The sequence below is a fragment of the Eleutherodactylus coqui genome, chromosome 6 (assembly GCF_035609145.1).
Source record: "Eleutherodactylus coqui strain aEleCoq1 chromosome 6, aEleCoq1.hap1, whole genome shotgun sequence".
Taxonomy (NCBI): domain Eukaryota; kingdom Metazoa; phylum Chordata; class Amphibia; order Anura; family Eleutherodactylidae; genus Eleutherodactylus; species Eleutherodactylus coqui.
This window is the reverse complement of record NC_089842.1, coordinates 196,354,229-196,366,292: the sequence shown is the minus strand read 5'-3', so window position 1 is coordinate 196,366,292 and position 12,064 is coordinate 196,354,229. Positions and strand designations below refer to the sequence as shown.

At 43.7% G+C, this 12,064-nt stretch overlaps 1 protein-coding gene across 1 annotated transcript in view; it reads right to left on the bottom strand.

The window, feature by feature from the left end:
• The window catches only part of PRKD1 (protein kinase D1), a 125,693-nt gene that overhangs the window by 16,662 nt on the left and 96,967 nt on the right, over positions 1 to 12,064 (bottom strand). The window contains exons 7-12 of the mRNA XM_066608576.1: positions 11,527 to 11,650; positions 11,263 to 11,340; positions 9,097 to 9,373; positions 7,334 to 7,386; positions 4,469 to 4,541; positions 4,247 to 4,353 (exon numbers count right to left, since the gene is read on the bottom strand). Of these exons, the coding sequence (XP_066464673.1) occupies positions 4,247 to 4,353; positions 4,469 to 4,541; positions 7,334 to 7,386; positions 9,097 to 9,373; positions 11,263 to 11,340; positions 11,527 to 11,650 (712 nt within the window). The remainder of the gene's footprint in view (positions 1 to 4,246; positions 4,354 to 4,468; positions 4,542 to 7,333; positions 7,387 to 9,096; positions 9,374 to 11,262; positions 11,341 to 11,526; positions 11,651 to 12,064) is intronic.

Sequence of the window (12,064 nt, the reverse complement as noted above, 5' to 3'; positions counted from 1 at the left end):
GGAGGGCTGCCGCTCAGGAGGGCTGCCGCTCAGGAGGGCTGCCGCTCAGGAGGGCTGCTGCTCAGGAGGGCTGCTGCTCAGGAGGGCTGCTGCTGCGGGCTCGGGGAGCTGCACAGTGCCAGGCTCCGGCGTGCGTGTAGGCAAGCTGACACGCTGTGCTGCAGAGAGCGGCCATTCTTTTTCCTGGCTGCCCTTTTTAAGCTTGCCGCGCTCGGAGGGGGCGTGGCCTGGCCGGGAAGCGTCCCCGTGACCCGGAAGTGACGTCTTCCGGCAGTGACGACGGCGCTCCGCCCCCCGGAGCGCCGCGCCCGGAAGTGGCTTGCCGGCCGGCGCCCCGGCGTCCTGCCCTGCCCCGCTCCGCTTCTATCCCTGCCAAGGGAGAAACTGCCGCCGCTGCTGCTTCTCTGCCGTCCGAGAGTTGTGATGCCGCGTATCCCAGGTAACCTGCGTCTTCCGCTGCCGCCGCTGCGAGGAGGGAGTCCCGAGTGACTATTTTCTGGTGCTTCTCATGTGGGGTCCCAGGTGGAATGCTGCCCTCGCTTAGTCCCAAACAGGGTATTGTTCTGGGGGCCACAGCCTGTCCACACGTCGACAGCTCCAGCAGTGCTGCCCCCTACGCGTCACCGTCAGACAGTGCGCTACTCCAGGGAGGGGGAGCCCTATGGCTGGCGGGTAACCGACTCAGATGCGCATTGCATGGTCGGGCCCCTTTTTCTTCTCTGGGTGAGACGCCGCAGTAGTGGTGGAGACACCCCCTGCCTGCGTCTCCCCCGGGAGGCCAGTAAAGCCAGGGAAAAGCCCTGACTCCCCGGATTCCCGCGAATAGCTTTTCCTACGTCTGCCTCCTAGCAGACACTAAGCTAAAAGACTAATTAGCTGAGTGCCTGCAGGGGGGATATAGCCAGCGGGGAGGAGCTAACACTTTTTTTGCTTAGTGTCGCCTCCTAGGGCAGTGGCTATATCCCATGGTCTAGGCTGTGGCCCCCAATGATACGGACGAGAAATACAGCTGCGGGTGTGCCGCGGGACTGGACGGCTTCCATAGGCTTCAATGGAAGCTGCGGGAGACCCGCACAATATAAAGCATGCTGCGGGTGCTTTCCTGCACGTGCGATCCACGCTCCAGGGAAAAAGGACATCCGCAGGTGTCCAATGATTCCCTATGGGCGTGGATCACGTGTGTGGGACACCCGCACGGATTTACGAATTCCATTTTGCCAGTGGACATTGGGCCTAAAAGGTATTTACCAGAATTAACTTGCATCACCCAACCATCGTGAGAACCCCTCCTGCTGTAAGGAGAAGCTCTTATATTGTGTTGTTCGAGCATGTGTGCTACCGCTCTGTACATGTCAATGGGACTGCCGGAGGCATGAGGCAATAATCACGCGACGTTCAAAATTACAGCCAGGAGTAAATATGTAGCAAATCGAATGATGAACGTTAATTTTCTCCTTTGTCGTTAATAAGATCTATTATGATGACCTATAAAAAAAAATGGTCATTTGTTGGCAGTATATCCGATTGTGTAAACAGGCATCTATCTACCTGTCGTCTGTAATGGAAACTGCAGGAGGGGCAGAAAGACAAGTGATCGCTGGCACGAAAAAAACCCACAGGATTATTGTACCATATGAAAAGCAAGTCTAAACGGTGTGCTAACATATATGATCAGCACTCATTTTAGCGATCCGTCTTTCTATGGAAAAACGACCCTTATGGAACCGCAGAAGATTTCCTAAGTATTTAGTTATATATTCAGAAGACAAAACACTTTCGTTCCAGAGTAGAAATGCGCATCTTTAGGAACGGACAAAAAAAAGCAGAAGTATAAACAGCAACGTCCTGGCTATCAGTTACTTGGGTGCACACTGCCGCTCACATATTGTGGATGATGGGTTTGTGGTTTGTATTCAAGGAAGTGGTTACAGTGAAAAGTCATAGATAACTATGAATTACCAACTACTTGTACTGCACCTACATAAATAGTGACCAACGCTGTCGCCTAAGAAGTCCAGTCAGCATCAAAGGTAGCGAAGGGATTGTACGGGCGGAAAAAGAATGAAGTGTATGCATCTTTATCTAAGGATGGGTTCACACGAACGGGTCGGGTTTCTGCAGTGGAAGAACTGCGATCATACGCAGAAAGTAATTGTGACTGATCGTGGATACGAGCGTTTTTCAGTGTGGATGTAGGCTATGCACAATGTATCAGTCGCACAGAAGGATCTCTCTCTTCCCTTCAACCTTCTATTTTCCTTTGAAGTTGTGAGTGTTTCCGCCACTCTTACACAATGTTAATTCCATATGGGCGATGCAACATTCGCATCCATTGACTTCAATGGGGGCCATCCACATGGAATCCACACTAATATAGAGCATGCTCACGGAATCCGCAATTTGTATCTGCGAGTGTGAATGAAAAAAGGAAAATACATGCCTTTCAATGCCTGCGTTTTACCGCGGATCGTGGAATCCGCAATCCAAATCCGCCCATGTATACTCGGTTTTGGGGTTCATTCACACGGGCGGATTTTCACTGCATAATACGTGGACTATGTCTAGTATAGGAGTTCAGTCCATTAAAAAGTGGAAGGCGCTGAGCTGCAATACCAGACACAAACTTAGGAAAATAATGGTGCTCTGCGGAGAACGAAGCAGACATCGAATCTCCTGCAACACCTTTACTATAGCAGCGGTCTTCTTTATATTCTATTAGTTCAGTCTATCAGGTTTAACTATTAATCCAAAGCAGCGCATGACAAACTACCCCGTGTGCCGGCTTCTATGATAGACATAAAAGCCACAACTATTTTTTTTCATCTGCAAGCAATCCCCTGGTAACATCTGCACTTTATTTGAAAAGTCACGTAGCCATTAGAAGGAACTGTGCAATCCCCACCAACATCACAAGATCTGATAATATCCAAGACAAAAGGGAAAAAAAATTGTTAGTTCTCTAAAAAAGGGACCAACTGCAAAGGCTTAAGAGAGATGAAAAATGATAGGAGGCACGATTCTTCTAGACCAGCTAAGATATTTCATCCTATAGGGTTTAAAAGCCACCAACATGACATAACTTTAGCTCAGCAATTCACCACTTGTTTTATAAATTGGACTTTATTACTTACAACCTTCACTTTCCAGAATACCTATGACCAATATTTGAAGTACAAGCTGGTGGTCTGTGACCTGTTGTTCGCCAACTGTAGTGGAGCTCCAGCAATCTGTCATGGCACGATGAGTAACGGGGCCATTTCGCACTAGAGGTTTTTATTTCCGTTATGCGGTTTCATTGTGGGAACAGTAAAAACGTAAAGAAAACATTTCACTTTTGCAGCCCAAAGAGAAGTGCTATGGCTGAGGACCTTCAGTTTTAATCTGCATTTTTAGTCTCCATTCCGTTTTTCAAGCTGGAACAGAAGTGCAGACGGCTGTGCTTTTGTTTCCAGCCACAAAAAGTTCCTTCTTGCATTGTAGTAAATAAAAGACGGATGAAAATGGAAAGCAAGCAGTTATTTCCATTTTTGTTTCCGAAGCACCACAGGAGATTGTGCTCCCCCTTAGGACATAGTAGTTACCACTATTGCCTTGCAATGCAGAGGTCCAGGGTTCAAATCTCACCGAAGAACAGCAGCTGACATTGCTCTTGGCCAGATTTAAACCTACAACTGCAGCACTGCAAGGCAACAGTGCTAACAACTGAGCCACCATGCTTCTCCTTCCTTCACTTTATTCTCCTAGGAAGGAGCAAGATGAAGGAGGAGTAGGAAGAAGGAGATGATCATCTTCTGCTCTGCAGAAAGTTGCAGGAGAAGCAGCTTGATGGCTCAGTGTTTAGCAAAGTTGTCTTGGAGCGCTGGTGTCCTAGATTTGAACCCAAGACCCCAGCACTGTAAGTCAACAGTGCTAACCACATTCATTGAAGGGGCAGCACCATCACCACATAGGGAGCACAAAAACCTCACGTGGTGCAGAAGGGCAACATCTACTCTTGTACGGGTTCAGTTTGCTTATCTCTACGAAGCTGCACAAGAAAATGGAAATAGACAGAAAACACTCTAATTGCTTTTTTGAGGGATCGGTTTTAAAAATCCACAAAAAAACCCCGGAAGGAATGCTTTCTGCTCCTTTCTTTTTCTCTTCCATTTTGCAGATTTCGGGTTTTAGTAAATGCTAGTGTGAACACAGCCTTAAAAAGCTAGGAGGTTGAAGATCACCAGTATAAGGAATATCATTTTTGTACCTGTAAAATGGCAACTTCGTTCCGCAACTGACTTTCTTGTTTTGTAGGAAAACGCAATTTATCGATTATTTTAATTGCCACATCCCGGCCTGTCTTCCGATGTTTACCTACAATAAAAAGATTTATATAAGAGCACAAAGAAATAAAATTCACAAAGGTATGATTACTAGCTCATACACCAAATTATTGTATAATATAACGAAAAAAACGCAGAAGTCATACCTCCATATACAATACCAAATTGGCCTGACCCAAGGACCTCATCCGGGAAAATCTGATAAACTGAACTGATGTCCTGTGAAGAGGGGACAAAAAATTAACTTTGTTTTCGGCTATTCCCATTTTACTATTATACTGTAGAAAGCAGGAGTTAAACTTTAATCTATTGCTTTCAGTTTTAGGTCTCTAAACTAGAAGGATGATGTTTGATCTGAAACATCAACTCTACTTAGTCATATTTCACTTTGCTTAAAGAGGCTTTCTGAGAACCCCATTGGCAGCAGTAGGGGGACAGAGTATGTAATAAAATAAAAAACTGCTGAGCGCTGTTCTGGTCTCCGGCTGAAGTGGTGACGTGGATTGTTTACCTAAGTGACCGATGTGACCAATGGGAGACCCGCAGTTATGTCATAAGTGACGTCCCGTAAACCTACCTTGGGGCTTCTACATTATAATGCTATGTGACAGGTTTACAGGACGTCACTAGTCAGATGCCATGGCGGCGGACCACCAAAACGGTGTTGAGGTGCCAAAGTGAGTATATTAGGTTTATATAGTTTTGGGCATGGGGGACTGAAAACTATTGCCTTTGTGGAACGAGCTTTGGGGGAGCCCAATTATGGAGATAGGTGCTGGTCTCAAAGGTATGACCATATAGATATGCCATAAATGTCTTAGAGAGGAATCCCCTTTTAAAAGGTATCATCCATTCATGAAAAATACCCAACCCCAATGAGAAACGGCTTTGAGGCGATGATGCTTACATGAAGTAAGATAAACAGGGCTCAATTCCCATTCTTTTGTATATGACTGCTCTATATAGTGACCGGGTTTGATGACCGTGATCTGCAGTCATATTGCACGTGTCGGCTCCTATTTCTCATTTAGTGCCAAAACTTCCTCAAAAGTGGCATGAATTTTTACAAGCTACTACAGACGAAGCAATTAATATACCTGCAGGACAAAACTGATGGGATTCTGAACTACACAATGAAGGCAAAGTTCTGTTTCTGATAACACATCCCCAGTTTCTCTCTGTCTTTGGACATATAGCTATACAGGGGGTAACTACAACGTAAACTGCTCATACCTAAGAAAAACAAACAAGCATTCATAAATGGAAACTATATACATGTTCATCAAGCAAATTTAGGCCTCATGTCCACGGGCAAAATTGAATTGCGGACAATCCGCAGTTCAAGCAGCCCATAGAGAAGCATGGGGGTCTGCACTTAATTTAACACCCGTGGATTTGATTATTTGATTTGTGGGTGGCATGTGCGAAAAAAAAACCTGCTGTGTGCTCCATTTTACCATGGATGGCCTTTATTCATCTCTATGGGTGTGAGTGATCTGCAAATACATTGCGGATGCACTGCAGATTTGAAGGTTAAAATCAATTAGGAAGGTGGGTAAAGGGCTGATAGGTGGGGTTGCAGATTTTTTTTTGCGTGGATGATCCGCTGTGCATGCGCATACATCCGGGCGGAAAAAACAAAGAATCCGTGATCTCCCGCAAGCTACTAAAAGTTAAATCTGCGATCACTCACAGTTTATCTGCTGTGGAAATCTGCATGTGGAATCCGCACATGCCATGGACATGAGGCCTTAGGCCTCCCTCACACAGGGCGTTTGCAGAAACATAGCGTTTTGCAATGCTGCGTTTGCTGCAGATTCCGCCCCCTTTTCAGCAGCGCTGGCATACTTTATGCCAGCGTTTTGGCTGCGTTTTCAGCTCGGCTGAAAACGCAGCCAAGAATGCTGAAAAGAAAAAAAAAAAAGCAATACTCACCTAGCCGCTGCAGTCCGGGTCGCGGCCGCTGGTCTCTGCAGCTGATCCGGGTTTCCTCGGCACTCCCAAGTCTATTGCCGGAGGCCAGGTTTGAGAACCCCGGCTCCGGCAATAGAGTGCTGTGATTGGTTGTCGGCGCTTGCTCGATGCCCAATCACAGCCCTTCATTGACTGTCTCAGCCAATCAGCGCCAGCAAGCTCTGATTGGCTGAGACAGTCAATGAAGGGATGTGATTGGGTATCGAGCAAGCGCCGACAACCAATCACAGCACTCTATTGCCGCAGCCGGGGTTCTCAAACCTGGCCTCCGGCAATAGACTTGGGAGTGCCGAGGAAGCCCGAATCAGCGGCAGAGAGCAGCGGCCGCGACCTGGACCACAGCGGCTAGGTGAGTATTACTTTCTTTTCTTTCTCTACCTAGCTGGGACTGATTTTCGGGGTAGGGCTTCTATTACAAGCCCTCACCCCGAAAATCGGCGAGCGGTTAACGCTGCCAAAAACGCGGCACCAAGTGTTGCCGCGTTTTCAGCAGGGCTAAAACCGCTGCCCATTCATTTCAATGGGCGACGCAGGGCTGAAAACGCCCCAAAATAGAACATGCATCGCTGTCAAAGCGCAGCGTTGGAAGGCGCTGCGTTTTCAGCCCTGTGTGAGCAGCCCCATTGAAATGAATGGGAGTGTTGTACAGCGTTTAGTGCTGGGCTGAAAAGGCAGCACTAAACGCTGTATAAAACGCCCTGTGTGAGGGAGGCCTTAAGGTCTATGAAGCTGCCAGATTGACAACAGCCTGGGCTAGAAAGATCTACATTTCACCAGCTGTGTCTGGTATATTTAGATGAACAAATAGTTTCGATAATAAAGACTATGACTAGTTTTAGCTCTCCAGTAAGGAAAGTAAACTATGTACCATACTGATTACAAGGGAAAAGTAGGAAAACTTCTATCCTGATCAAATTATGAGAGAGAAATTATGATAATGGAACAAAAGGAATATAATATATACATTCAAACATTTGTCACCAGGATCAATTTCAAGAAACACGTTTGCAATAGATATATAACTCTACCATACGTACCACATTCTCCTGCACCTCACAATTGGACACAGAAATACTCATTGATACATCCCCTGAAACAACAAAAAATTAGTTACTGAACTTCACTGCTAACACAACTAATTTTTTCTAGTAGCTTTAAAGATGAGGAATTAAAGACTTCTTTATGTAGAGGTCCTTGCAACATGACAAATGGACATCTCCAATTTTACTACGCACCAGTTTTACCTAAAGCTCTTCCATTTCATTCATCATTTAAAGGGAACCTGTTACGTTCTGCAACGAGCCCCATAAACTAAGGTTATGGGATCATAGGACAGGGGGTGCAGAGTCTAGGGATGTGGCTTTCACACTTACCTGCCTAACACTCCCTCACTGTCAGGCTTCACTGCCGATACTCAACCCATTGTACAGTTTTCTTCTTTTTATCATGCACACTGGCACATAATGACCATAAAGAGAGGACAGTGTGCATACAGAGAAGAAGTTTGCTCAATGCACCGCACCCTGACTTTGTGAGTGAACTGCAAGGAAACCGGGAAAGGGGGGGGGGGGGGGGGCAGGCGAGTATGAAAGCCACATGTAACTCAGCGCCCCATCCTAGGAGTTCATAACCACCTTAGTTTATGGGACTCATAGGATGCAATAGGTTCCCTTTAAGTAGGTATATTAGTTTCAGCAAATAAAGCCTATTCCTTCCATAAGAAGATGTTACACAATTTGTCCATATAGTTTCTGCATAAATACCTTCCAATTTTCAAGCTTTCTGCTTGCTGTCACACTATAGGAGCACAAATTTCCCAGAGCAGATAGCATTGCCTTATAAGTCTCCTTACCCATCTTTTAGGTGTCCTCACACCCCTTCTGAGTGCTCTCCTTGGGGAGAGACTATGCCATCCCCTGACTCACTGACCCCCTCCTAGGTGTCTCCACACACCTTTTATCCAATATCGCTCCCCCGTGTGTAGGTAGCCTTACAGTGCAGTTATCAGTGTGGTGTGTGTGATAAGCCATGCATCAGGGTGTCCATGACAGATTTTTATTCATTGAGGGTTAATGAAGGTTCACATTAAAGGACAACAAGCAGAGATCTTGAAAATTGTGAGGAAAAGATTAACAGAAACATTCTAAGACGTTTTATTATGTAAAGAATTACATTTGCTGAAACTGAACACCCCTTTAATGAAGGCACCTCAATGAAGGCAGTCATTTCCGCAACACAGCCACAGCTGTCATTTTGGTTATGCCGCGGATCGGCGTGAAAGCGGGACATAAAAAAAAAAAAGCACTGCGCAAAGCGTCCGGCACGTCCGGATGCATCTACCGTGCTGAAGAAAGAAGAGCCAGACTATTCAGAGGAAATCCACGCAGGAACTGGAGAGGTAAGAAAACCTTTTTTTTCCTCCCAATGTCCGCCGGCACGGCTGGATTCCACATTGGAATTTGTGCGTGCAAGTGGACATGAGGCCTGAGCATTCTCTTAATTTTTTGAGCAGTGTAGTTTGTGGCACCAAAAGGTAACCCTGTTTTGTGCCAAAAAACTAAATAAATAAATCCAGGTTTCTTTTCAGAAACCCCATGTTTTCACATTCTACAACTCTGCCAATATTAGCTATCCCTGCAAGAAACTACATAACTATTCGTATGACATGTCAACTGTGAGCACAAAGAAATAAGTTTAGTCACGCGACAATAAAAAAAAACATAGATCCAACATTTTTCTGCCCACAGATTATTGCTCTTCATACATAAACATTGATGATGCAGTAAGGAGGAGGACATACTGTGTTGGCTACTTCCTCCATTTGCTCCCTTCGGATTCACCGGCATCAAGGCATGCTGTATAGCTATTTCCCACATACGAGCTACTTCCATGCCCACTCCACTGTTCACAACCACATTATTTCCAATCTCAGGTATGATCGGGTGAGACAGGCTTTCTCCCACATAATATACAATATTGGCAGTGGTGATCTCAAAGCAGTGAGGATTAGCACCAGGGGGGAGCTGAGACAGGTTTTTAGCAGGTTCCAGGCAGAGGATCTCGGAGAGGGGGATTTCCTGTCGATAAAAATAAATACATAAAAATGTACATTGTGAGAAAACAAACACCCAACAAAAACAAATCTGGTGTAAAATATATAGTTTTTGCAAAACCGCCAAAGCAGTCAGGAAAAAGTAAAATGTTTGTACATGCAACTTAACTCAATCCTATAACCAAAGCTGTACCTGTCCCAACAGCAGAGCTCTATGGGACCATATAAGAGCAATGCTGCTTATGGAGGGCAAGCACACTCGTGTCCAAAACCTAATTTAAAGGGAATGTCATTAGAAAATGGCCAACCACATAAATCATGTATTTATATTGAATACGGTTTTGAAGAATTTTTGGTGATTTCTTTATTTTCAATGTCATATCCTTTTTTTTCACAATGACTAATAATAGTCTGATACTTCCTATTCCGTAAAGAAGACTTTTTCATCAGTCATGTCATTAGCATAACAGACAATTACAATTAAAAGCGGCACTTAATTATAATGGTGCATTTACTTGTATATGTAACAATTACCGCTCAAAATTAATGAATGAATTTAAGCAATATTCGTGCGGTGTATATGCAAAAATAAAAAAAATAAAAAAACCCTCACTATTTGTTCACAGGCTCCCATCACGAACTTTCAGTCGGCATAAAAACCATCGCTGGTTTCTCACGCCGTATAAACGCTCCCGCTTCACATAGGAGAGGCGCTGGGCAAAACGCCAGTGAGAATTCAGTGGTGAAGCCTGTCTATCTAAATGCTCTGCACAAAAGCCAACGACCTTAGCGGTGATGTCAGCGCGAGCAGCCGTTTAACCGACTGCCGTCCCGTGTAGAAGGATACACAGGATACACTATTCACAAGAGGTGGTAGCTACAGCTCATCTACTCCCATCTCTGGACAATGATCTCTGCATAGGTCACAGAGCATGCCTACAATAGTCTCCCATAGAAGTCATGCTAACTGCAGTCCAGGCAAGATGGCAGCCCCAATATAGTCACATACAGACCACAGAATTACAAGTCTCTCAATCAGAAAATAAAAACAAATGTAAACAATTAGAAAAATGGTAAATATTTCTCCATCTGGATTTAATTAATACAAATTGTAGGCGATACAACTCAGGAGTTCCATATCAAGAATTTTAATAAGCCTAAAAATATGATAAAAGTGCAGAATTCATAGCTCTATGTAATGAAAACATACAACTAAGGCTTTGTTCACAACTGTGTTTAGTGTTTCCGATCGGTCATAGGGACAAAAAAAGGGCAGAAACATTTTTCCTTTTCAATGGTGTTTTCAGGGCTCTGTTTTTTCTTTTCCATTAATTTTCCCCTTTCTTTCCCAGTGAAAACAATAGCATACATCATTTACTGTGTTATTTTTTCTGTTTTAAAAAAAAAAAAAAATGACCAAAATCAAAAAGTAGCCTTCCGTTTCGTTTTACATTTTCGTCAATACTGAACAGATGTGAGTGGAAAGCCTTCCGTTTCTATGTATTATTTGCTCCATTTAGCGGATTCAGTTTTTACTTCTGCACATGCTCGGAAGTAAACTAGAAAACGAGTTATTTTAACGCGAAAATACGAATCAGTTATACCAGATGCCTAATTAATACAAATGGCAGCTTTGGAAGGATCCATCAAAAAACCTGAAACCTTAGTTTCCATTCATTTGGGTTTGGCATCTATTCTAAAACCTGCCGATGGGATTGTAGACAGATCTGGTAAAAACTTTTTTTTTTTTTTTTTTTTTTTTTTTTTAATTCAGGGACCTAAACATAAGTGGAGTCAGCGATAACTGGTAAGTTTTGGGTAATCAATCTTACTAAATAAATGAAACCCGTCACATATAAAAGAAACATTATTGAGAAAATTCTTAAAGATTGTCACCTAAAGATCTTCTTTTACCTTGTAGTATTTGCTTCCAGTATCATTCTGAAATAAGGTTATACACTTGCTATCCAGCCTCCAGTAATGTCTTTTCCTCTGCAAGTGGATACAAAGAAATTATATATACATTACAAAAATGTATCATAAAAGGTAGAAACACTTCAAAACTTTACATACCTATCAAATATAATAATAAAAGGAAAACCACCAATACCTGCAATGGTTTTAGTAGCAAACAGCGGCACATCACAGCAGTGGACTATTAACTAACTGTACTCTTACCAAGGTATCTTTGCTGGTATAATGCACCATCCAACCTTCTTTCATAACACTGCTGCTTTTCCGCTTTGTATGCTTGACAGACTGAACCACTCTCATCAAGGGAATGTTATTACTGGCTGATGGGCTGAAATAAAGATAAATTACTGAACTTCAGACTTGTAACTACAGCCATAATTGGATATTAACATAGTATTTTTGTATAGGCTACCACAAAACCCTGATACTCCTATAGGCAGGAGAGATCCCATTATATACCATCTACATCCAACAACATTGTGACAATACAAACAGCAAGATATCTGGAGAAATGGAATACTTTTCATTCAGAAAAGTTGCAGAAAACCTTTAAAGTCAGGTAGGCAATTTATATGGTTTCTATACATTTAACAACCCCTTCCCACCACAGAACGTACGTTTACAGCCTGGCTGGGAAGGGGTTCCTACAAATGGACGCAAACTAACGTTCTTTGGATGAAAAGGTTAAAAAAAACAAAAAACTATGAAATGCTAAAACTGGGGCCACAAAAGCACAAAACCT